The sequence below is a fragment of the Spathaspora passalidarum genome, assembly GCF_000223485.1.
Source record: "Spathaspora passalidarum NRRL Y-27907 unplaced genomic scaffold SPAPAscaffold_3, whole genome shotgun sequence".
In the NCBI taxonomy this organism is placed as follows: Eukaryota; Fungi; Ascomycota; class Pichiomycetes; order Serinales; family Debaryomycetaceae; genus Spathaspora; species Spathaspora passalidarum.
In genome coordinates, this window is record NW_006767427.1 from 910,605 (window position 1) to 932,072 (window position 21,468).

The window sequence follows — 21,468 nt, forward strand, 5'->3', positions numbered from 1 at the left end:
CATGATTTGTGTATACGGGCGATTGAAGAATTACGTAAGTCTACAGCGGAGGCGAATTGTAGTAAAGAGAGAACCACATAGATGCAAGCTGATATTGGGTGTATTGGCATATGAATTTGCAATGTGCTAAAAAAAAAAGGGAAAGATATACTAGAAAGGAATACTAACCAGTTGAATAATAAAACCAAGAAAAACTTGAATAAACTTCTTGGTTAAATCGGAGGTTTAAAAATCCCACTTCTTGGCGACACCTCAACAAAAGTACCCCTAATCTTTTGTTGTTCTTCTATACTTTCAAATAATCCCTTAAAGGTTCCTCTCCCAAAACCGTTGTGATGGTGACGCTGAATAATTTCAATAAATAATGTTGGACGATCATGCAATGGCTTTGTGAATATCTGTAATAGGTAATTGCATCTTTTAGATTTGTTATTCCTAGTTGAGTAATCGTAATCGACTAAAATATTATATTTTTTAAGCTCTTGAAAATCTTCATAAAGGGAAATATCATCGTTATTCAATCTTCGTTCAAGGGTAGGATAATAATTTTTTGCCGCAACATTAAACTCAATTCCACGTTTTATCAATGCACTGACGGTGCCAATTATATCATTGGTCTTTAATGCTATATGTTGTACTCCAGGACCACCATTAAAATCATTAAATTCTTGAATCTGACTCTTCATTTTCGATTGGCCAGGTTCATTAATTGGCATTTTAATCCTGCCATTGCTTGATGCCATAACTGTTGACCGAAGTGAGGTGTTTTCCGTGGATATATCCAGCTCATCCACTGACCAGAATTTATGGAATCCAAAAATCTCGGCATAAAATTTAACTTGAGGTATCATTTGATTCAGGGCATAATTTTCAACACAATGATCCAAACATTCCAAGTTAACTGGGGGTAATAAACCAAGTTGGTACTGAAAGCTTGTAGAAAAATCCATAACTGGATTGAAATACCCCGGTAAAAATGGTCCTGTATAATCAATGAGTTGTACCAAAGTATGCTGGATGTCAGTATTTGGAATTGAAATAGTTGCCAATTTAACCTTACCATTATTATCATGCAACACTTTCGGTAACCGTATTATTCCCGCGCCTGCCTGAATTGCTCGGTTGAATATGTAATCAACGTCAACGACTTGAAAAGAAATATCCATCACTCCCTCGCCATGCTTCTTTAGAAACTTTTGAATCAATGTACACTCCATGATATCATTGTATATAGTTTCAGAACTGTTTATCGTGTTTAAAATAAACTCATTCATCGTATTTTGTAGGGATCGAGAAGCACTGATCTTGTTGTAAATATTTCTTCCCAACTTAAAAGATCGAGAGGAATTTGCAAAACTTTCAATTCTATTATTGACAAAGTCAAATATTAGATCGCTGGTAGTCACCTTAAATTTGTCTAAATGATCTTGCTTATTAATCTCTTGAAACTTAGCCAAGTCATGTTGGAAATAAGGAAATTTCAAAACGTTATCATCTTCAACTGTCTCTAGGGTATTAACAATTTCAAATATAACCCCACCATTTCTAACCACATGTGAACCAACCAACCTTGAATCATTTTCTAGTCCTCTGTATGCGATTTCAGTAAACCCCATTGATAATTGTAAGTACTTTGACATTTGCTTAGCATTAGAACTACAGATTTTCAAATGATGAAAGTTGATAAAGCCATCATAGGGAATTTTAGTCCTTGGGTATTGATCACGTAGTAATTCTTCTGTAGTCAAATTTAAAAGTGGGTCGAAATCATGTTCTGGGAAAAAGGGTAGTTCTTCAAATACCAACTGCTCCAAACTGCAGTCAATGGTTGATTCGGGTGATAGATGCGGTGCTATTGTAACAGGTTCATTATCATTAAGTTGTTCAGCTAAAGTAGGAAGCGGGTTTAGTAATGTTTTCATAGCAATATATTTGTATTAGCAGATAAAAAGGAAGAGCTATTTCTGATTCTATAAAATCAACGGGGTAGAAATTTTATCTTTTCTACAAAAATGAATTTATTATGCATTTTTCGCAGCATTTTAAATTTTTTCGTTGATGTTTTGCAACAAACTCAAACTCTAACTTTAACTTTAAAACTTTAAATCATAACCTAAAAAGAAAAAGCATAATTACAAAATAGTCTATTTTAAGCGGGGGGATTCTTCCTGAGAGTCAGATCCTTGCTCAGCCACAACTTCAAGTTGATTACTAGAAATAAAGCTCTCATTATCTTCTTTCACTTCATCTTGATTCTTCTTAATTGTGGCCAATTTGACGATATTTTGTTTACCAAAAATCCATACTGGGTGGAATGGTATGAAAATCAACCCAGCAATGGCAATCATTAATGCGTCTAAAACCATAAGGAATACTTCATGATTGATCAAGAACCCTTGGAATCCCTGAGCCAATTCCACAACTCTATATACACAACGAATGTAAATAACAATAACTGCAATTGTCATAGCCAATGGCATCCAATCAAATAATTTACGTTCACGGATACTGACAAACTTCTGGTTGTAGTGACTTTCAAGATGGGTATGACGATATTGTCTTACTGCCTTTACATTAAGTAATAACCTAAATGCGTTGACAAAAGATCTTTTGGCATATGGCCTGTTCGATTTTTCTGAATCACTGCTAACTTTGGCATTCTTGAAATAAATTCTATTCAAGAATTCAAACCAGAATACAAGGAATACAGTCATGGCAGAAACTTGAACCACAATACCGGCAATCATGGTATTTGTTCCTGGCTTAGTATTCTCATGATGACTCGATGCCACAGAAGCAGAAGCACCACCACCAGCTTGAATCAATAAGGACAACACATCGGTAGCGATAAAGAAATACGAGTACCACATAGGCTTTAACACCGAATATTGTCGTCCATGAATAACCACCAATTGTGCAAATAAGAAATATATCCCGGCCATAATAAACGCAGGTGCTATAGTCAAGCAAATAATCTGCATTAAGTAAAACTTCATATTGGTATCGTCACTAAATGCCAAAACTCTTCCTAAAAATCCAATGAATTCTAACCCATACCCACAAAAGAATGTAACGTTATACCACCAATATCTCGATTTGATAATCATAAGTGCCACATAAATAAAGATTATAAAGTATATAATCAAGTATATTATATTAGCTGGTCGATTCAATACAATATTGAACAAATTCTGATCCCATTCTAATGCCTTTAAATTAACAGTTGCTTCAAAAATAGCTTGGGTAGCACTAGCTTGCACTGCACTGTCTGTTGCAGTCGCCAACACTTCTTCAGCTGATATAATGGTCATGGAAGCCTCTGCACCCCTGGCAACTTGAGATAACAGTAACAAGTTGTAATACCCTGTCTCAGTGAATGCACGTTCTAAAGCCGATGAAAATGATTGAACAAGTGCAGGAGCATTGGTAGGGTCGATAGATGATAAGGTGGTACTTGTTGGTACGGTACTTGGTGACCAAGTCTGAGTTATTTCCGATATATCAAACATTCTGCCTGCTTTGCATTGACAATTTAACTCCCAAATAAAAAAAAACACACACACAAAGAATTGATGGGTGTTTATAACTAGTCACTCCTCCCCGCCAGGTGAAAAAAATAAAAAAAAAAAAAGAAGAAAAAAAAGACACGGAAGGTTGATAAAGCCGGTCGGGTTAGTGTGGTTTATTTCGAGAAGAAGGTTAAACTGCGCCTTATTATGACAATTTAACTCCTATATTTAGGTTGATATACAGATAGGGACTAGTATCGTGAGCTATTGGGTTAGATTGACCCTTGCAATAATCTTACTAGTCTTTCGTAAATCGTTCGGGTTATAAACCCCGTCCTGGTCTCGAGATTCAAATTAAATTTCCTGTAGGAATTAAATGAGTTTCTTCTATAGTAATTTCTTCAAATGAGGTCATTAAATATGTGGTTCAGATGAATAGTATCATAATAATATCCCCCACACGTGCGGGAATGTAACAGTATATCTCGGACCGTTGATCTTGCTTTGGCTTACCGTTTCGATCTTAATTCCCCATTTGGTAGTTATTCCCGATTTTTCATTTTTTCTCTCCTTATCAACAAGAGGCGCAGTTTGAACTTGGGGCTACACAAACAAGGTCTTGTCTACATGGACCAACCTTTCGTAAATTTTAAGCTTCTCCATTGTTCTACAAACAATACACCGCATAAATGTACAAAAAAGCATTTCGTTACTTCTTGCCCAAGTTGGGTCAAGTAACTGCGATTGCAAAATTAAACAATATATTGCATTTCCAAAAAAATAAGGAATATATGTACAGTAACTAGTGACATTTATACAGATTCATACTCAAATTCTTTTTGAATAGTATCTGATGCGCCTTTACCATCTGCGTTATCTTCAGCTGCAGCATAAGTTATTTCATCGCCCACATCTTTCTCATCGTGATTGTTGGAAATAGACTTCAATCTGATCACATTACTTGCACCCATTACTATTTGTGGATGGAATGGAACAAATATAATAGCAGCAATGGCAATCATGGTAGCATCCAAAGTCATAACGAAGGCTTCATGAGTAATCAAATATCCACTGAACCCTTGTGCTAATTCAACAACTCTGTACACACATCTGATATAAATGGCAATGACAGCAATTGAAATGGCAAGCATGTAGTAGTTATAAAGTGGTCTCAGTCTAATTGAAGAGTATTTTTCATTATAATTTGGATCCAATACGGTTCTCTTGTACTCGTCAGCATTCTTACCATTGAGAGCTAATTTGATGTAGTTTAACAATGACTTCTTTTGATACTTGTTGCCGTATCCCAAGTTCTTGTCTTCGTTGCCAGTTGTGTCAATCTTGAAATATACTTTAAACCAGAACGTGAACCAAAAGATTAAAAAGATCGACATGGCAAACACTTGGAATGCAATACCGGCAATCATGGTATATGTACCTGGATCAGCATCTTGATAGTTTTGAGAAGCAATACTTGCTTGGCCACCACCGGCAGCTTGAATCACCAAAGACAATACATCACATCCAATGAAAATATACGAATAGTGTAATGGTTTAAGCCAAGAGTATTGTCTACCGTGGATAACCACCAACTGGCCGAAAAGGAAATAAATACCACCCATCAAGAATGCAGGAGCCAATGTCAAACAAATCAATTGAAGTAAGAAATAATTGTCATTGGTCATGTCACTGAATGATAACACTCTTCCCAAGAACCCAAGGAATTCTAATGCTAACCCACATGTGAAAGCGACGTTATACCAATGATATCTTGATTTTATTAACATAAGTAAAGTGTATAAGAATGTGATTGAAAAAATTACCAAGAAAATAATGTTTGCTGGTCTGCTTAAACTGACAATATCATAAACGTTTTCTTCCCAGAACAATGCATTTAAATTCTCAGTAGCGTCCCAAATGACCTGGGTTGCTTCTGCCTTGACAGAATCTGCAGTGGCAGTAGCCAAGACTTGTTCTCCCAGGATAGCAGCCAATGAAGCTTGAGCACCCCTGATGACTCTAGAAGCAGTGACAAAATCCTTACGTTTTAAATTTGTCTTAGTAATCGTATTTATTGCTGCGCTTAAACTTGATTCTAATGCGGGCACATAGTCGGTTGCAATGCTTGTCAATGTAGTAGAGGTGGCAGTTGTGGTAGGCGTCCAACTTGGAAGTGTTAACGACATGGCTTGGGAGGAATATAGAGAGCCAAGAGAAAAGAAATTATAAAGGTGCAAATTTGTGGCGATTTCGGAACTCTTTATATAAAATTATTATGATGCCGCTTCCGAACATATTGTCTGAAAAGGTAAAAATAATAGCACAGATTTTTCTTAGATTATCAAATTTTTTTTATTCTAAAAGTATTAGCAATAGGAAGGCTGTGCTTTCTATAATATTCCGACCCGGATATTATTTTGACTCTTTCACTTGGCACTTGACGAACCTAAGGAATAGGTTGATTGTGGAAAATCTCAGAATAATAACGCAAAAAATTTTTTTTAGGAATTACGAGAAATACTATCTCCGATATGAGGTTCAAAAAAATGTGAAATCACTCTTTATAAAATAAGTCAATTATAAGTTAAAAATATAGATCAGTCAATAAGAAGTATATATTTAAGCGCAACTTTTGACTATAACTGTGTTAATACAAATCGATCTTAGAACATTCACCAAACTGCAGTTTAGGATTTTAGGGTGTTAAATCCGGCAACGGTTAATTTTCCTGATTGTGGGTTGCGAAAGTCATTGTTTCGCTTTTTCTTTTTTTTTGTTTAATCTCCGACGTGAACCGAACTTTGGTAAGGTGGGGACAGTTCGAGGGGCTCAACCTATAGTAAGCTACCTATGTGAATTGGGGTCTGATATCTAAGTGAGATCTATAATTTAGTGAAACAAAGTGGAAATAGTTTATATAGTCGTTTGGTATCCACAAGTTACTGTCTTGACATGGTTGGTTGAAACTATTGTTTGTCTATAGCGTAAATGTTCAGAAAACACAAGGTGTACAGCTTTCGATTTTGAGTAGTATTTCTAGCAATTTATTCAAGCGCGCTGTGTTACATTCCTTTTTATCGGATTTTACAATCGAGAAATGGAGTTAATTTGAAACAGGGGGCTAGGATTTCCTCTTCCCGATTGAAATGTGGCGTATTATGCACACAATTCCACTGATCTGATATTTGGTTGCCAAAAATAGATAAGTTTGCATGTTTTACCAAAATACACGCAAATCTGGCTACAAAGGAACAAATTTGTATCATTTCTCTGAACAATATTAGGAAAACAGGTAACTTTCTGAAGTACAAGAATAGAACTTGAGAGAGTATGAACACCTTCAGGTGTATCTGTCATTATTGAAAAAACATTCCACTTGGCACACTGCAAATTTTGGCGTACGCACCCTATCAGCTTTTCCATTATTCTTGTTTTCGTTAAATCATCTAGTTAAACCCTGGTGGTTCTACATTTTTTACCGGAATATATATATAGAGATAGTTCAACTAATTCATACCTCCAGAGGCAACCATTACAATGTGAAATAAATTTTAAGCCACTGGCCTGATACAGTCTGTGAGAAATTGCCTACGAATGTCGAACTATTAAGATTACTAAATTAAAGCTATTGCTATATTTTACTATACATGAATCTATAATCCCAGAAATACCGTTTGAAAAAGAACTCAAGCAACAATGTTAGTTTGGATAGGTTCTTCTTCATATTCAATTTCAACCCTTGGTCTTCTCTTCTTTTTATTGTTATCAGAAGTAGCCTTACGTTTCTTAGATTCTTCTTCGTCTGATTCGTCATCAGATTCTTCTTCGGATTCATCAGAAGATTGTTCCAACCATCTTTCTAAATCTTCAACGTCAACTAACTCATCATCTCCATCATCTTCAACATATTCAACTTCCCCATAGTCACTTTCATCTTCTTCTCCAGATTCCAATTCGAAATCATCTTCTTCGTCAAACTCATCTTCTTGGTCAACTTCGTCAACCTTACCCAAGACTTTCTTCCAGATGTTTTCGTCGACATTCAAAGGCTTATCACCATAAGCACCAGACTTTAATCTATCTAACAATTCCTTTTCAATGGCCTTTTCAATCTTAGCGGCGGCCAAAGCCTTTCTTTCTCTGTTTTCTTCTCTTCGCTTAACCTTGTGCTTAACACCGACATAATGTCTTTCTTCGTCCTGTAAAGCCAACCTTCTTTCGGTGATAGCAACTTGAGTCAATCTAGTCAATCTTTGTTTACATTTATGAATCAAGAACTTTTGCCAATATTGTAAATGCTCATCTATTTGACTCAACGCCTTGTTATAGTTTTTGGACAATCTAATTCTCTCCCACCATCTATTAGGCATGTGTGCACGTTCGGCAGTCTTCATATAAAGATATAGCTTCCCGCCTATGTTCTTGACGGTGGCATATCTTGCATTGGCAAGAGGACATGATTGTCTTGAACATAACCCGCTTACGTTATATTCATTTCGGCAGAAATTTTGACCCTTGTCGGTCTTTAATTTGAAAGCACAGAATTGCTGGTTGATAACTTGCCAAATAACTTCGTCAGACATCGTGAAAAATTATATACTTATATGAATGCAACTGTGTTCTATTATGTTATGTAGGATGTGAAAATGTGTGCTAGCTTAAACTATTGAGTATGTGCTATGTTATGCAGTCCTAGGAGACTTGTATACCGATATATCTCTTGTATGGAGGGTACCTAATTTACGAATCACCGTGTACTAAGAGTAGGTTTTGATTTACATAAATTTTTTTTTATTCCTCATCTCTCTGTCTGCACAAAAGAAATTGGCACAATAAAAATTAAGACGTTTTAAATGTTCCTGTATATAAGGCTATGCTGTTTTCGTGTGTGTTTGTCTGCCTGTCTGTCTGTCTGTCTGTCTGTCTGACTGTCTGACTGTCTGACTGTCACTATATAATCATGTAGAAGTTCTAACTATGCTCTCAACTTGAATGGCTTATTAGGTACCAGGGGTTTAACCTTGACAATCTTTGGCCCAATTACTCTTGGAAACTTAATACTATCTATATCATGAGCCAATCGAGAGAACGACATAAGCGTAACAATAACTTGATAAGGATCCTTCTTTTCATACAAATCAACAGTCTGAAATATTTCATCATGTTGTAAATTTATCAATTCGCATAATTTCAAAAAGAACGAGATATTTTCCATTTGAATGAATGCCATTTGTGAATTCTTGAATTTGACCGTAGGGTTACCAGGTACGTCACTCAATAATGAACCTAGTTTACACAACACTTCTCCGTCTTTTAACATATCCATCAAATCAACGGTTTTTATGAATGAAGTGGTGTTGTCTGTACTGAACTTCTTGGTGAACAATTGGGGGTAATGAGGTGTAATTACATCATACAAGTATTGTTTAACTTCCAATTGTCTTTCTTGGTATTTGGTGCTTCGTGAATTGGCAAGGTCTTGATCTATATTGGTGTTTGCATTTTGATCCAACTTGGTTGGCTGGTTGTATCTATCATAACTCATGTAATTACTCATGTTGTCAATTTGGTGTGTGACCTCTTGCTCGTAGATTTCCATTTCTATTTCCATTTTTATTTTTCCCAATATCAAAATTGGTGTTGCTCACCCGGACGCTCCCTACATTTGCCATAGTTTAAACCCAAATACAATTTTATATTGTTAAATATACAAAAAAAATTTTAAACAAAATGACGATAGACAAGATTAGTTATGTAATCTCTTTTCATAAGAGTGTAAACCGTGGACACCACCTTCGAATTGAGCAGAAGCGGTTCTGAATTCAAAACGAACTTCACCAGAATCAGTCTTTTCTCTCAATTCTTCAATAGACTTCATACCAATATCTTGTAAAGAATGTTGTAAACCATTAAACAAATATGGAACAAACTTGGTGATGGAACCTTTATCAACAACAGCACCAGAAACACCTTGTGCAACCAAAACTTGATCAGATTCAGAGAAATATCTAGAAGTAGAAGCATTGGCATTTTGCTTAGTTTGTTGCATGGCATCAATAGATCCCATACCTCTATAAGTCTTTAATCTCTTACCGTCTCTGTAAAAGTAATTACCTGGAGTTTCAGTAGTACCGGCTAACAAACCACCCATCATAACACAAGAAGCACCTAAAGCAAGAGCCTTGGTGATATGACCAATGTTACCAATACCACCATCAGCAATACATGGAACACCAAATTGGTTAGCAAATTCAGTGACATTGTAAACAGCAGTACCTTGAGGTCTACCACAAGCCATAACTTCTTGAGTAATACAAATGGAACCGGAACCCATACCAATTCTTAACCCATCGGCACCAGCTTCAATCAATAAAGCAGCTTGTTCTCTAGTGACAACATTACCAGCAATGACTTGTAAATCTGGATACTTGTTCTTGATCCATTTGATCATATCCAATTGGAAAACAGAAGAACCGTTAGAAGAATCTAAAACAACAACATCTAATCCAGCTTCAACTAACTTGTCTAATCTTTCTCTATCAGCTTCAATGGTACCAATGGCAGCCCCACACAACAATTGCTTAGAATCGAATGACTTAGAAGCGTTTGGATAAGTTTGATTCTTTTGTAAATCGGTTCTGGAAATCAAAGAAACCAAGTTACCATTTGAATCAACAATTGGTAATTTACCCTTCTTGGAGGTTCTCAACAATTCATTACCTTCATTCAAGGTAGTACCTTGCTTACCAACGACTAAATCAGTAGTCATAATAACAGAAACCTTGTCATCGTCTTGTTCGTGGAATTGAACATCACGGGAGGTGACAATACCAACTAATTTACCACCAATCTTACCAGTTTCTAAATTAAACAGTTAGTAATAGATCCCAAAAATAAATCAATAAACAAGTGAATGCTATGTCAAACAAAATCAGAATAAAAGTTTCTCCTCAACATCGTTTGATGTAATTCGGTAGAACGAAAGTTATTAAATAGAAAGTTTGATCATCATAAAAAGAGTATAAGTAAGACATGACATAACAAATTCACGTAGTCCTTTTTTGAAGTTATTAAAAACATACCAGTGACTGGGAAGGAAGAGTATCCTAATTCAACCTTCATTTGCTTGACTTCACCAACAGTGGTATCAGGGCTGATAACAACTGGGTCGTTAATGAACCCATTTTCGTACTTCTTGACCTTTCTAACCATTTCAGCTTGTTCTTCAGGAGTACAGTTGTGGTGAAGAATACCAATACCACCCAATAAAGCCATGTGAATAGCCATGGCTTCTTCGGTAACAGTATCCATAGGAGAAGAAACAAATGGAGATCTCAAAGTGATCTTCTTGGTTAATTTAGAATCTAAACTAACAGCAGAAGATGGGAAGTTAATCAAACCTGGAAGAACCAAAAAATCATTATAAGTCAAACCACCAAAGTTGGTAGAATCAATCAATTGCTTAACAGATAATCCGTCTTTTTCCTTGTAGTTTTTCAAGTATGAAGTGGCAGAAGCAGCGTCTAAAACCATGATGATATATTAAGTTAGTCGAATTAAAAGATAGTCCTATTCAAACGGGGCAAACTTTGCCAAAAAGAAAAAGAAGAAAAGAAAAGGATAGAAAAAGAAGAAAAAAGTTTGAAAAATTTTTGACTTGCCCTGCGATGCGCATTCTCGTTAGAGAAAAAGAAATGTTTACAGTCACATTACACAAAACTGTTTACAGAGTCAAATTAATTACGTATTGCGCTTTAATTATCGAGGGTATAATCGTATGTTTTGTATGGACCACTATGTAATATAGTACAAAAACCTATCAAGCAAGATAGCAGTGTTATAGTTTATCTAGAAAATAGTTACTGGATCTCCACAACAGTACAAATTGGATTTCATAATAACGTGTAAAATCAATATTAGTAAGCAGGGTTCAGTTCCTCTTGTAGCTCCAGCAAACCGGGCTTACTCAAATCGCCATTTTCGCACTATGATAAATTAGCAATATATTACTAAGCAGGCTCTATATTGGTATGTAAACAGATATAAAGTGTGAAATGAGAACCGTCAGACAATTCAAACTAATACAATCTTCATTTGACCTACTTTCCATGGGCCTTTTTTTGGAGACTTTTTGAGCTTTGTTTACCTTAGAATTACATGTATCTCGTGATTCTGTGCGGTTTACTAGTTAACTTGTTGCAAACAAAAATAATTAAGCCGACTAATCTTGCATTTTAAGAAATCGCTATACTTGATTCAGTAGCAAAGATGCCAGTAGCATGCGTGAGGGGTGAAAGGGTTTTATGTTAAGTAGAAGAGGTTAACATTTATCTTAAGAGTTGTAACAATACTTGCTAATTGACATATTTTCAACAAATGCATTCTGAATCTAAAACTTTACCAGTAGTATTGGACAGTAATGCATAATACAGAACCACTAATACAACATCAATCATTGGGCTCTGTTTGGAATTATCAACGTTTCTGATAATCCTATATTTACGACCATGATGTAAATGTAAGAAAACTAAATATACGACAAAGATAATTCCAAAAGAAAACTCTCTTTGATTTTTTTTGACTGATTTTCGTTTGAACTTATTCTTATCGAATGCTTGTTGCTTATATTTTCATACTGTCTTCTCCATGCTATGTAAAACTAACATGGAAAATAGCAGCAAATAAAACATCATATTCTGATTTAACTGAATAAAACTACTCAATCGGTTAAAAGATATATACAGACTTTATAAATCTTTGTTAGTAAATCATATCTCAGATGTAATATCAATAGTATGTGTAAAATCAGAGTAGCGGTTCTTTCTTGGTCTCTTCATGAATTGTTCATAAACGACTAAATTTATGAATGGGTCAAGAATGCAAATTTGAGAAAGTTTTATCATCACGAAAACTATTGATCTTTGTATCTTTCGAAACATACACTTTATAGTTTGGTTGCGTTTGCAACAGAAAGAAACGGTGGTAAAAAAAAATTTGTTGATAAATCTTCGCAGACGCCAAAGTTAACTGGACAATTATCCGGGTAACACTAAAATATAGGGTAAATTTTGCAATAGTTTTCATCTTTCTACAACTGCAATTCTCCGGCAAGGTAAACAAAATAAAAATGTTATATATATATATATAAAAACGAAACCACATAGATATACACTAAAGAAAGCAGACCTTCTACTGGTAACTGATGAGACATCTTCAACTATCGAACATCGCTATAGCAACTATTTTCTTTTTTTTTTTACTATTTCTATGTTCTCGCTAGTATGATCTTCTGCTCCATGGTCTTGTTTTTCTTTAATCTTCTTAACATACTCCTCAATTCTTTTCCATCCTTCCTTTCTCATGACTTCTCTTTGTTTTTGTTCCTCTAACGATTGGTGATATAATACAGTACAATGATCATATAACACAGGATTATGATCCATAAACACCTTCAACGCGCCAAAAGCTAATGAATGAATACTGCGGTTCCAATTAGAGGTAGCAGAATTATGTTGTAACATGTTGCTATCATCAAATCCTCCATATTCGTCCATAGAATTAGCGCTGGCATTATGCATTGAGCTAAACAGATCGTAATATTCATCTTCAGTCATATCATTTCCATTGATATCTGTGCTTCCTGGGATTGGTTCACCGGAACCATGTCCAAGTCCTTCATTTTGCTGTTGCTGTTGTTGCTGCTGATGTTGTAATACTTGTGGATTTTGTTCTGCACTGTTATTTACTGAAGCATGAACCTGAAAGATATTATAATGGGGATGGTTTGGATCATTTGAACTTGGAATTATACCCAGTTGTAAATCTTGCAATACTAATCCACTATCAATTAAATTGCCATTGGCATCGGTGGTGGCATTAGGGAAATGTTGTAATTTTTGCTGCATAATTCCATTTTCAATCCCAGGTTGAGTAGCGTTGGTTAATTCATATAATGACGCAAAGATAATTGGTAAAACAACTTCAGCATTTTCAGTTATCAATGTCAAGAAATATTCATTTGACCAATAGCACAATACTTTTTCACTAACTTGGAAATGAGGAGAACTTATACATTTGGACAATTGAGCAAATAATGGAATTTGAATCTTGACAAATTCATTAGGCTCCATAACTTCAAAAATATCCTCAATTTCATTCAAGAACATAACTTCCTTAGGACTATTTATCTTTGGCCAATATCTCAATAATCCCATGATAACATCTTCAGTTAATGTTGGATCTTTTTCTAAAAATTGCACAATACAATAAGCCAATTGAGGATGGTATAATGATAAACTCTTTACTTTATGTAATGGCATTAAAATCCTGACAAGGAATATCTTGTGTTCTTCCTTTAAAGGCAATGCAAACCCATTAATAATTGAACCCAATATTTCCAATAATTCTCCAATACCATTGAATCTCTCGGTTTCATAAACAAATTGTAAAAATACATTATTGATAGACTTTCTAATAAAACTTCTCAAACTGAGGAACTTACCATAGATACGATGCAAAGTTGTCTTTAAACAATCACGTTCGCGAGGATCTTCACTATCAAACAACTCCAAAATCCTCAAAATAAATTCATGGTCAATGTATTGTTTGGCAATTTGGTGTTGAAAATCAGGCAGTTCAATAAATCTTAAAAAGAATTCATATATGGCTTGCATATGCGGCCATGCTAACTCACTAACTGGTTCATCTTCATCAGGGTCGTATAATTCACCAACAGGGTTAACTGGTGGAGGAATTGGACGGAAAAGATTCTTCTTAAACATTGTAACCACATGCTTGTACATTTCATCAGTATAAGTGAATCGGTTGTTTGAAATGAATGCAATTAACTCTTGTAAAGTTATTCTTTTTATTTCTTTACCTCTAATATCAAAAGTTGGATCGCTAAAATCAAACATGACATTACACTGGTCGATCTTTTGAATAAATAATTGAATTTGATCTTCAGGTAATACCTCATCAAAGTTAGGCAACTTGGTAATTTCTTGATATCTATCAGCATTTGGAGGTTCGAATCTGGATGATGAATGTCTTTTAGGTGTAACAATCAAATCAATATCAATGGGTTCTCTATTAGGAGAAGCAATATTTGGAGTCAATTGGAAATGAGTTTGTGCTGCATGTTGACTGTGGCTTGCTTTTCCAATTTCAAATGGAGATCCAGTGCCATGCAAAGTACTTGGAATGCCGGTGCTTGCACCGGCCGCCACAACTGAAGATGACGATGTGAGCGGGGAAGTAGGGGTTGGGGTAAACGGAAGGTTTTGTTGAGTATGTGCCTGCTGTTGTTGTTGTTGTACCTGTGATTGGCCGTTGAATGGTGAATTGCCACTAATGATTGCTGGTTTTGACGAGGTTTGGGCCGCGGTTGTGGTTATTCTGGGTGGAGTGATTGCTGGAGGAACAACACCTGGAGAGGTGGTGGTGATCACGGGGATTGTTGAGCTATTACCAGGGGTAGATGGTCCAGATGTACCTATGGAGAATCCTGGGGAATTTGATCTTTGTGGAACTCCAAGATTGTTTTCATCGTTATTCTTTGGTGAACCAGCACGTAATGGCAGTCCTTGTGGTGAGGATGTCATGCTAGCGTTACTGGTAGCTGATTTAATAGATCCAGCACTGCTATTATTTCTAGATTGGTTAGGAGAAGAAGTTCTGTTTAATGTGGAAGAAGACCCCGATAATAGATTCTTGGAACTTTGTTGAGAAGAACTGCCTCCACTGCCAATGGAACTTGGAGAAGACAGTCTTTTCTCCGACTTTTCCACTTTCTCCTTTTCAGGAGATTTCTTGTCAGACTTTTTGTTGGATGATTGACTTTTGTTTCGTGTAAGTCTGTTTTTGAACCCTTTCATCATTTTGAGTGGTTATGTGGTAAAAATGATAAGTATATGTGGAAAGGGGTGACTGAAATCGACTCAGCAAGGTCCCAATATATGTAAGATTCGATGTGTTAAGGGTGAACTTGGTATGTGCTACTACAGCTGGTAGTTTTTGCTATTATGAAGAAAGTGCTGCTGTTAATTGTATGTGTACAATAAATATGTGTAGGTCAATTCGGCGTTTCCCACAGTGTGTAAGGCAAGAATTAACGTCTTTTGGTATTATAAAAAGGGGAGGTGGTGAAGAACGCGTACAGTAAACCCACAGTATTGGTATTGATGTTTCTAGTGGTTGCCTGTCTAAATAAAGAATTGATTGGTGTGAGTGTGGTGTTGTTGTAAAACTATCGTAGGTTTTTGTTGTTGTGTTGTGCGTTTTTGGAGGTTGGACAAATTTGGAAAAAAAAAAAATTAGTAGAGTTAACTATGTGAAATACTTTTTCTACAGTTTCAACCAGAAATATTACATTGTTTGATTGCCTTCTTGCTGGAATTTACGGATGGGATCTAATGCTACAACTATACACTGCTATTGTGATCATAGCCAACAATTAACGAAACACATTTGAGTCAGAAATGCTGTTAAGCTTGATCTGGTGTCAATTTGATCGTTAGTTGTCCAGGGGAGTAGTGCCCCTCTCCACTTTAGTTGTGTGAACGTACAAAAAGCCCTATCGAACATTTTTTTTTTGTGTGCGTGCGGTTTCTGTTCCACCACCAAACAATTTTACACTCGGGTGATTTGATTCTGTTACACTTTTGTCGACAAATACACGACCTCAGGGTATATAACAGTAGCAACACTTATGTAACATTTAGAGTTACCAGGCATGTGTCAGTAAACCATGTACGATCTCGTTAGTTATATGCTGCACGTATTACTTTCACTTGTTGTCAATACAATGATGGGTTACTTTCTAGACCACCGTTTGTCTCCAATTGGCACGACAAAAAAAAAAAGTGTATCAATACTAAAATTTGAAATGACGTCATTTTGACGTAGGTCTGAGTTGAAACAATACGCGAGGACATGTTTCCATTTTTAAATAGAAGTTATAGGCGATTCCTCTGCCTGAGGATACTTTTTCGTGGATCTGGATCTGACAAAGTTCATATTTAATTATTTTTTTCTGCATTTTTTGACTGCATTTTTCAGTAATATGTTGCATCTGTAATGTTAACCTGTTTAAACTAGAGGGATTAGCAAATTAGAACAATCAACATAAACGAATCTCACCCAGGGGTCAAATTGCATGTTACTGGATTAGGTAAGTTGGATTTAAATTCAGTTCCTGTTTTAGTTAGAAACCTTAATTTAAACCTGCGTCCATGCATGTCCGCTTAAAATTTGTAAATTCAAATAGAAAAAAAAAACTACATGCTAACATTGTCGTCTAGTTTAATACTGTTTAATGAATAAATATATAAATAAACAATCACCTACTATGCATGATATAACTTAAATAAGTATTCCATCCAATACTGATAATATTCACAGCCAACAAACGAAATTGGACTGGAATCAAATAAAAGTTAAACCATTGGAAAATCGGCCACACTAACCAATTGCCTTTCAAAGTAACCCACCAACTAGTACGGAATTTAGCAGCAATATTCTCAAGGTATGGTTGTTTATTTTCCATTATAGTCATTGCTGAATAATACAACGGAATACCTATAAATGGAGCAAAAACCAATTGATCGACTGCAACCCGCATCATTGTGGAAATTGTTCTCTCAGAAAGTACCTTTCTCTTCCAAGGCAGTTTGATTGCCGTGTTGAGAAATTTGTACCACTTGTCTCCAATAGGTGCAAAAATGATTGATCCATAAATCACTGCTCTCAAATTTCTCTTAAAATCAAATGGTTGATCTGGATCTTGTGGGAAAAAAACTTGAGCAATGACATCTCCAGTTCCCAATAAAAACCCTGTGGATATCATATTAGTCACTAGTGGCTGCTTCAAAAGCATATGGTTGTATCGTGAAACTACACTGCTCATTCCTTTGGTTACTGACAGCATATTGTCCTCTACCATAATTCTATTAAAATTCCGCCTGTCAGTTTTAGCAGTTAATAAATAATAATTTGTGATTGCTATGTTGTTTGTTGTAGAATAAATATTAAAAGGGGGGTGAGTTGATAACAACTATAGTTGCGACTTTGTGATGGTGGAATTGAGTTGCGCACGAATATTTACGTACGCATTTGGCCGCCTGTAATTTTTATTTTTTTTGCAGCACAAAAGAAAGCCATGGAAATCTAATCATAAACCATGGTTATTTCTTGTTCATCATCTTCAATATCAAGCAACTCTTCAATTCTCTTACCACTTCCCTTACCGTGACCCTTTGTGTTATGAACAAAACTTAAAAATGCGTTCCAACCAGTTGCCCAAATGTTCAGACAAACAATCCGAAGATGGACAGGAATGAAATACAAGTTAAACAATTGGAATCCTGGCCAGACTGTCCAACTTGCTTTAAGAACATTCCACCAATTATTTTCCAACTTTTGTCTCACCAACTCAAGTGGGTTTTCATGTAATGCAAGCGTTACCATAACAGTATTATACAATGGAATCCACACAAATGCAGGGAATATCAATTGATCAATAGTTAACCTGAACACAGTATCGTAAAAGTGCAATCTTTTCTTGAGTTGAGGATGTTCCTTCATTCTATTTCTTCTCATTAAGCTGACAAATGGATTCTTGATCTTGGGTAATGTTTTCCCGTGCCATAATACACTGATGGGTGCAAAGAAGAAAGAACCATAAGCAACAGCTCGTGCTGTACGTACAAATGTATACTCAGACACCACTTCAACTTCACGAGTATCTCCGCGCTCGGTGATCTCAGTGTGCAGTGTTTTATGTGGGAAAAGTGATTGTGCAATAACATCACCGACACCAAACAATATCCCCGTGGTTATCATATTGGTACGGAATGGATAATTTTTAAGAAGCACGTTATATCTGTGGAATATAGTAGGCATGGTGACTTTGTTAGCCGTCTGGCAAGGGGTTCAAGTAAAGAAAACTAGTGTTAAATCAGGAGTTTATGTGGGACAGATGTTTTTCTGAAAAACTTCCGGGCTTTTTTTAAAAATTTCTTTTCTTTTTTTTTCAGTCATAATGCGAGTTTCGGCGTCCGGGCTGTCGTAAATTAATCGGGGGAAAATGAAACCAAAAACGGAAGGAGAAAACGCGCACGCAAACAAATTTTGGAATGTTCAATAAAAATACGTTGTAGCCACAATCCAGATAGGTTCGTATTATTGAAGCCACACCAAACTAATATGATTTAGTTCAACATACGGCTGCTATATAACTTTATGGAAGGAATATCATGAAAGACAAACTTTAATGAGTCTAAGCTGCTACTTTGGCAAACTATTATTGCTTCCTAAATGGGCCGATTTTTATTTTGTATTCGATAGTTATATATTCATGGGCTAAGCATTAGGTAGATTGATCCACCAAAAATTATTCCCAATCTAATAGTAAAACACTATAATACAGCCTCATTTCAGAGAGGTGTATAATCATGCAATTAATTTTGCAAGCAATTCAAGTTATGAGATTTAGCAATCTGTCATACTCCCATATGCAGTAGCTTGAGTGAAGCCTACATAATTGTTCACTTTTGCTTGCTTCTTCCCCTTTAATTACTTATAAACATAATGATTCTCGCGTATATATATATTGAAGAATCTGCAGAGTGCTATTTGTAATCAAATTCTTCAAGTCAAGTACTACTATATATAAAATGAGATCTTCGATTTTGATTTCTGGTGCTAACGGTTTCATTGCACAACATATTATTAAACTATTGCTTGACAAAGGCTATAGTGTCATAGGGACAGTGAGGTCAGAGGCTAAAGGGGAACAAGTAAAAGAGGTTATCCATTCGGACAACTTTTCTTACGAGGTAGTACCTCACATTGGAGCAGAAGGTGCATTGGATGAAGTACTTAAAAGGCACCCCGAAGTTACTGTATTTTTACATACTAAATCTTCTGCAAGTGTTCCTACCGATGATGTAGAAAATAATTTGCTATTGCCTGCAGTTAATGGCACCAAAAATGTCCTACAATCTGTTCTAACTCATGGACCACAAATAAAACGAATGGTTCTTACTTCTTCTGTGGTTGCTGTTTTTAATTGGTTTAAAAAATTTGACCCAAACAAAACTTATACGGAAGATGATTGGAGTCCAATCACTTGGGAAGAAAGCTTGAAAGACTCAGAAGCTGGATATTTTGGTTCCAAGAAGTTTTCAGAAATAGCTGCTTGGGATTTTGTAAAAGAGAAGAATCCTAGCTTCAAACTTTCAACCGTCAACCCAGCATTTGTGTTAGGTCCGCAAGCTTTTGAAGTGACGAAGAAATCACAGTTGAACTATTCAGCTGAATTAATTAATCAAGTTATCAAATTAGGATCTTCTGATAAGATTCCCGAATTCACTGGGTTGTTTGTTGATGTAAGAGACGTAGCTAAAGCTCATATTGCAGCATTTGAAAAAGAAGAAGCAGCCAACAAAAGGTTATTATTAGTGAGTGATCGCTTTACAAACGAAGGTCTAGTTCTAATTATCAATAAAAACTTTCCAGAATCTACAGTTCCCAATGGTAGTTACGAAAAAGATCAAGAACAATTGTCAAGGGCACTTAAATATGACAACTCAAAAACCAAGAAATTACTTGGGTTTGAGTTCATTTCATTGGAAAAATCGGTGTTTGATACTATTCAACAAATATACTCTGCAAAGTGATTTCTCATTTAATTTACTAATTCAAAATCTTAAAAAGGATATAGCTGAAGATAATTTAGTCAGATTGTAAATAATTGATACTATAATGTAAGCCACTAAAGAAATTCATTCATTAACGCAAGCAGTCAACATGCATTAATTACAAAGAAACATGTTTTAACAACAGCAGAAGCAATTGAAATATGTTACTACCCAATACGCTGTCTCTTCTGATTGTTGCTGTAGTTTCAATCAATACAAAGATTGTGAGTAAAATAGCAATACTTGACACTATAATTCGGGGATTCCCTATTTGAGAAATATTTCTCCCACTTATAAAATATCTGATATTCATCTTTTATTTGTTGATGTTCGTGATGTTGCAGCTGTTCATATTTCGGCTTTTGAAAACTCGGACGACCCGGGTAAGAGATTGTTCCTCGTTTCTGGTACATAAAGTTCTCAAGGTATTGTTAATATAATCCATAAGAAATTTGCTCAATTGAATAACACTCCAGTTGGAGAGCCCGAAAAGGATACTTTATACGGCAGCTCTACTTTTAAATTTAATAATTCCAAAACTATTGAAACCTTGAAAGTTTGATTGTTACCATTAAAACTATCGGCTATTGATTCAGTGCAACGAATTTTGGAGGCGAGCTAAAAAAAAAAAAAATTGTCGGCTCTTTAGCTTGGTTTATCATTATTTGATACTTGTATAAATATAAATATACAGATGTTCTTTAATCACATCCCCCAATCGTAATTGCAGCAATTTGCATCAGGAAGCGCTACCGCTTTAGTGTCCACAGGAAAAGTCTCACCACTGTGGCTAAAATTTGGTAGCGGGCTTATTGTTATCGATACTCGAAGGAAGAAAAAAAGGCGAAGCCTATTGCCTATTTAGGATGAAATGCAAGCAAAACTAATTATATTATTTATGCATATGACAGCCAACTTAAAATTAGCAAAGATAAAAAAAAATGTTAATGTCATTCAATTAAGTTTTATGGTTTGCAACCAAAAGCAATAGTACGTTTGGTTTTGAAATTAAATGACCCTCTTGCTTAGCCTTGGAGAAAGAAAATAAAGTTATGGTTAATACCAGGGGGATATCCCATTTTGCGTTTAAGTCACAAAATGAAATGATAAATGACACACATAATCGAGACGCAACTTTATCTCTAGTGCTAAGGCATGAATTTCACAATACTTCTCGTTTCAGTATACGGAACAATGCAAATATCGCCAACAAGATATAAATTGAACATCTAACATAACGGCTAACCTGAAATTAGGCT

General features: G+C 35.5%; 11 protein-coding genes across 11 annotated transcripts; 1 reads left to right on the forward strand and 10 right to left on the reverse strand. All coding sequences in view use genetic code 12, as the record gives it.

Moving 5' to 3' along the window:
* Nucleotide 1: 1 nt before the first annotated feature.
* Nucleotides 2-1,640, reverse strand: SPAPADRAFT_150722 (uncharacterized protein; the record flags this gene model as incomplete). Its single annotated transcript, XM_007374550.1, has 1 exon — nt 2-1,640. One exon carries the CDS (start codon nt 1,638-1,640, stop codon nt 213-215), a length of 1,428 nt encoding a protein of 475 aa, XP_007374612.1.
* Nucleotides 1,641-2,144: 504 nt separating this feature from the next.
* Nucleotides 2,145-3,509, reverse strand: RTA2 (phospholipid-translocating ATPase; the record flags this gene model as incomplete). The annotated part of the gene is made up of 1 exon (XM_007374551.1): nt 2,145-3,509. One exon carries the CDS (start codon nt 3,507-3,509, stop codon nt 2,145-2,147), a length of 1,365 nt encoding a protein of 454 aa, XP_007374613.1.
* A 625-nt stretch (nt 3,510-4,134) lies between these two features.
* On the reverse strand, nt 4,135-5,718 carry RTA3 (Rta3p; the record flags this gene model as incomplete). The annotated part of the gene is made up of 1 exon (XM_007374552.1): nt 4,135-5,718. One exon carries the CDS (start codon nt 5,192-5,194, stop codon nt 4,322-4,324), a length of 873 nt encoding a protein of 290 aa, XP_007374614.1.
* A 370-nt stretch (nt 5,719-6,088) lies between these two features.
* On the reverse strand, nt 6,089-9,203 carry MAK16 (ribosome biosynthesis protein; the record flags this gene model as incomplete). Its single annotated transcript, XM_007374553.1, has 1 exon — nt 6,089-9,203. The coding sequence occupies one exon, from the start codon at nt 8,090-8,092 to the stop codon at nt 7,196-7,198; it is 897 nt and encodes a 298-aa protein (XP_007374615.1).
* SCP1 (Scp1p) lies at nt 8,485-9,066 on the reverse strand (the record flags this gene model as incomplete). Its single annotated transcript, XM_007374554.1, has 1 exon — nt 8,485-9,066. The coding sequence occupies one exon, from the start codon at nt 9,064-9,066 to the stop codon at nt 8,485-8,487; it is 582 nt and encodes a 193-aa protein (XP_007374616.1).
* On the reverse strand, nt 9,190-11,101 carry IMH3 (IMP dehydrogenase; the record flags this gene model as incomplete). The annotated part of the gene is made up of 2 exons (XM_007374555.1): nt 9,190-10,370; nt 10,592-11,101. The coding sequence occupies 2 exons, from the start codon at nt 11,040-11,042 to the stop codon at nt 9,256-9,258; spliced, it is 1,566 nt and encodes a 521-aa protein (XP_007374617.1).
* A 1,513-nt stretch (nt 11,102-12,614) lies between these two features.
* Nucleotides 12,615-15,388, reverse strand: RTS1 (protein phosphatase 2A regulatory subunit; the record flags this gene model as incomplete). Its single annotated transcript, XM_007374556.1, has 3 exons — nt 12,615-13,149; nt 13,246-14,937; nt 15,076-15,388. The coding sequence occupies 3 exons, from the start codon at nt 15,386-15,388 to the stop codon at nt 12,749-12,751; spliced, it is 2,406 nt and encodes an 801-aa protein (XP_007374618.1).
* A 1,418-nt stretch (nt 15,389-16,806) lies between these two features.
* SPAPADRAFT_60412 (uncharacterized protein) lies at nt 16,807-18,456 on the reverse strand (the record flags this gene model as incomplete). The annotated part of the gene is made up of 1 exon (XM_007374557.1): nt 16,807-18,456. One exon carries the CDS (start codon nt 18,408-18,410, stop codon nt 17,676-17,678), a length of 735 nt encoding a protein of 244 aa, XP_007374619.1.
* SPAPADRAFT_55042 (ethanol metabolism protein) lies at nt 16,849-17,415 on the reverse strand (the record flags this gene model as incomplete). The annotated part of the gene is made up of 1 exon (XM_007374558.1): nt 16,849-17,415. The coding sequence occupies one exon, from the start codon at nt 17,413-17,415 to the stop codon at nt 16,849-16,851; it is 567 nt and encodes a 188-aa protein (XP_007374620.1).
* A 109-nt stretch (nt 18,457-18,565) lies between the features above and the next one.
* On the forward strand, nt 18,566-20,903 carry SPAPADRAFT_150751 (SDR family oxidoreductase; the record flags this gene model as incomplete). The annotated part of the gene is made up of 1 exon (XM_007374559.1): nt 18,566-20,903. The coding sequence occupies one exon, from the start codon at nt 19,184-19,186 to the stop codon at nt 20,186-20,188; it is 1,005 nt and encodes a 334-aa protein (XP_007374621.1).
* SPAPADRAFT_60413 (uncharacterized protein) lies at nt 20,154-20,860 on the reverse strand (the record flags this gene model as incomplete). Its single annotated transcript, XM_007374560.1, has 1 exon — nt 20,154-20,860. One exon carries the CDS (start codon nt 20,520-20,522, stop codon nt 20,328-20,330), a length of 195 nt encoding a protein of 64 aa, XP_007374622.1.
* Nucleotides 20,904-21,468: the final 565 nt, after the last annotated feature.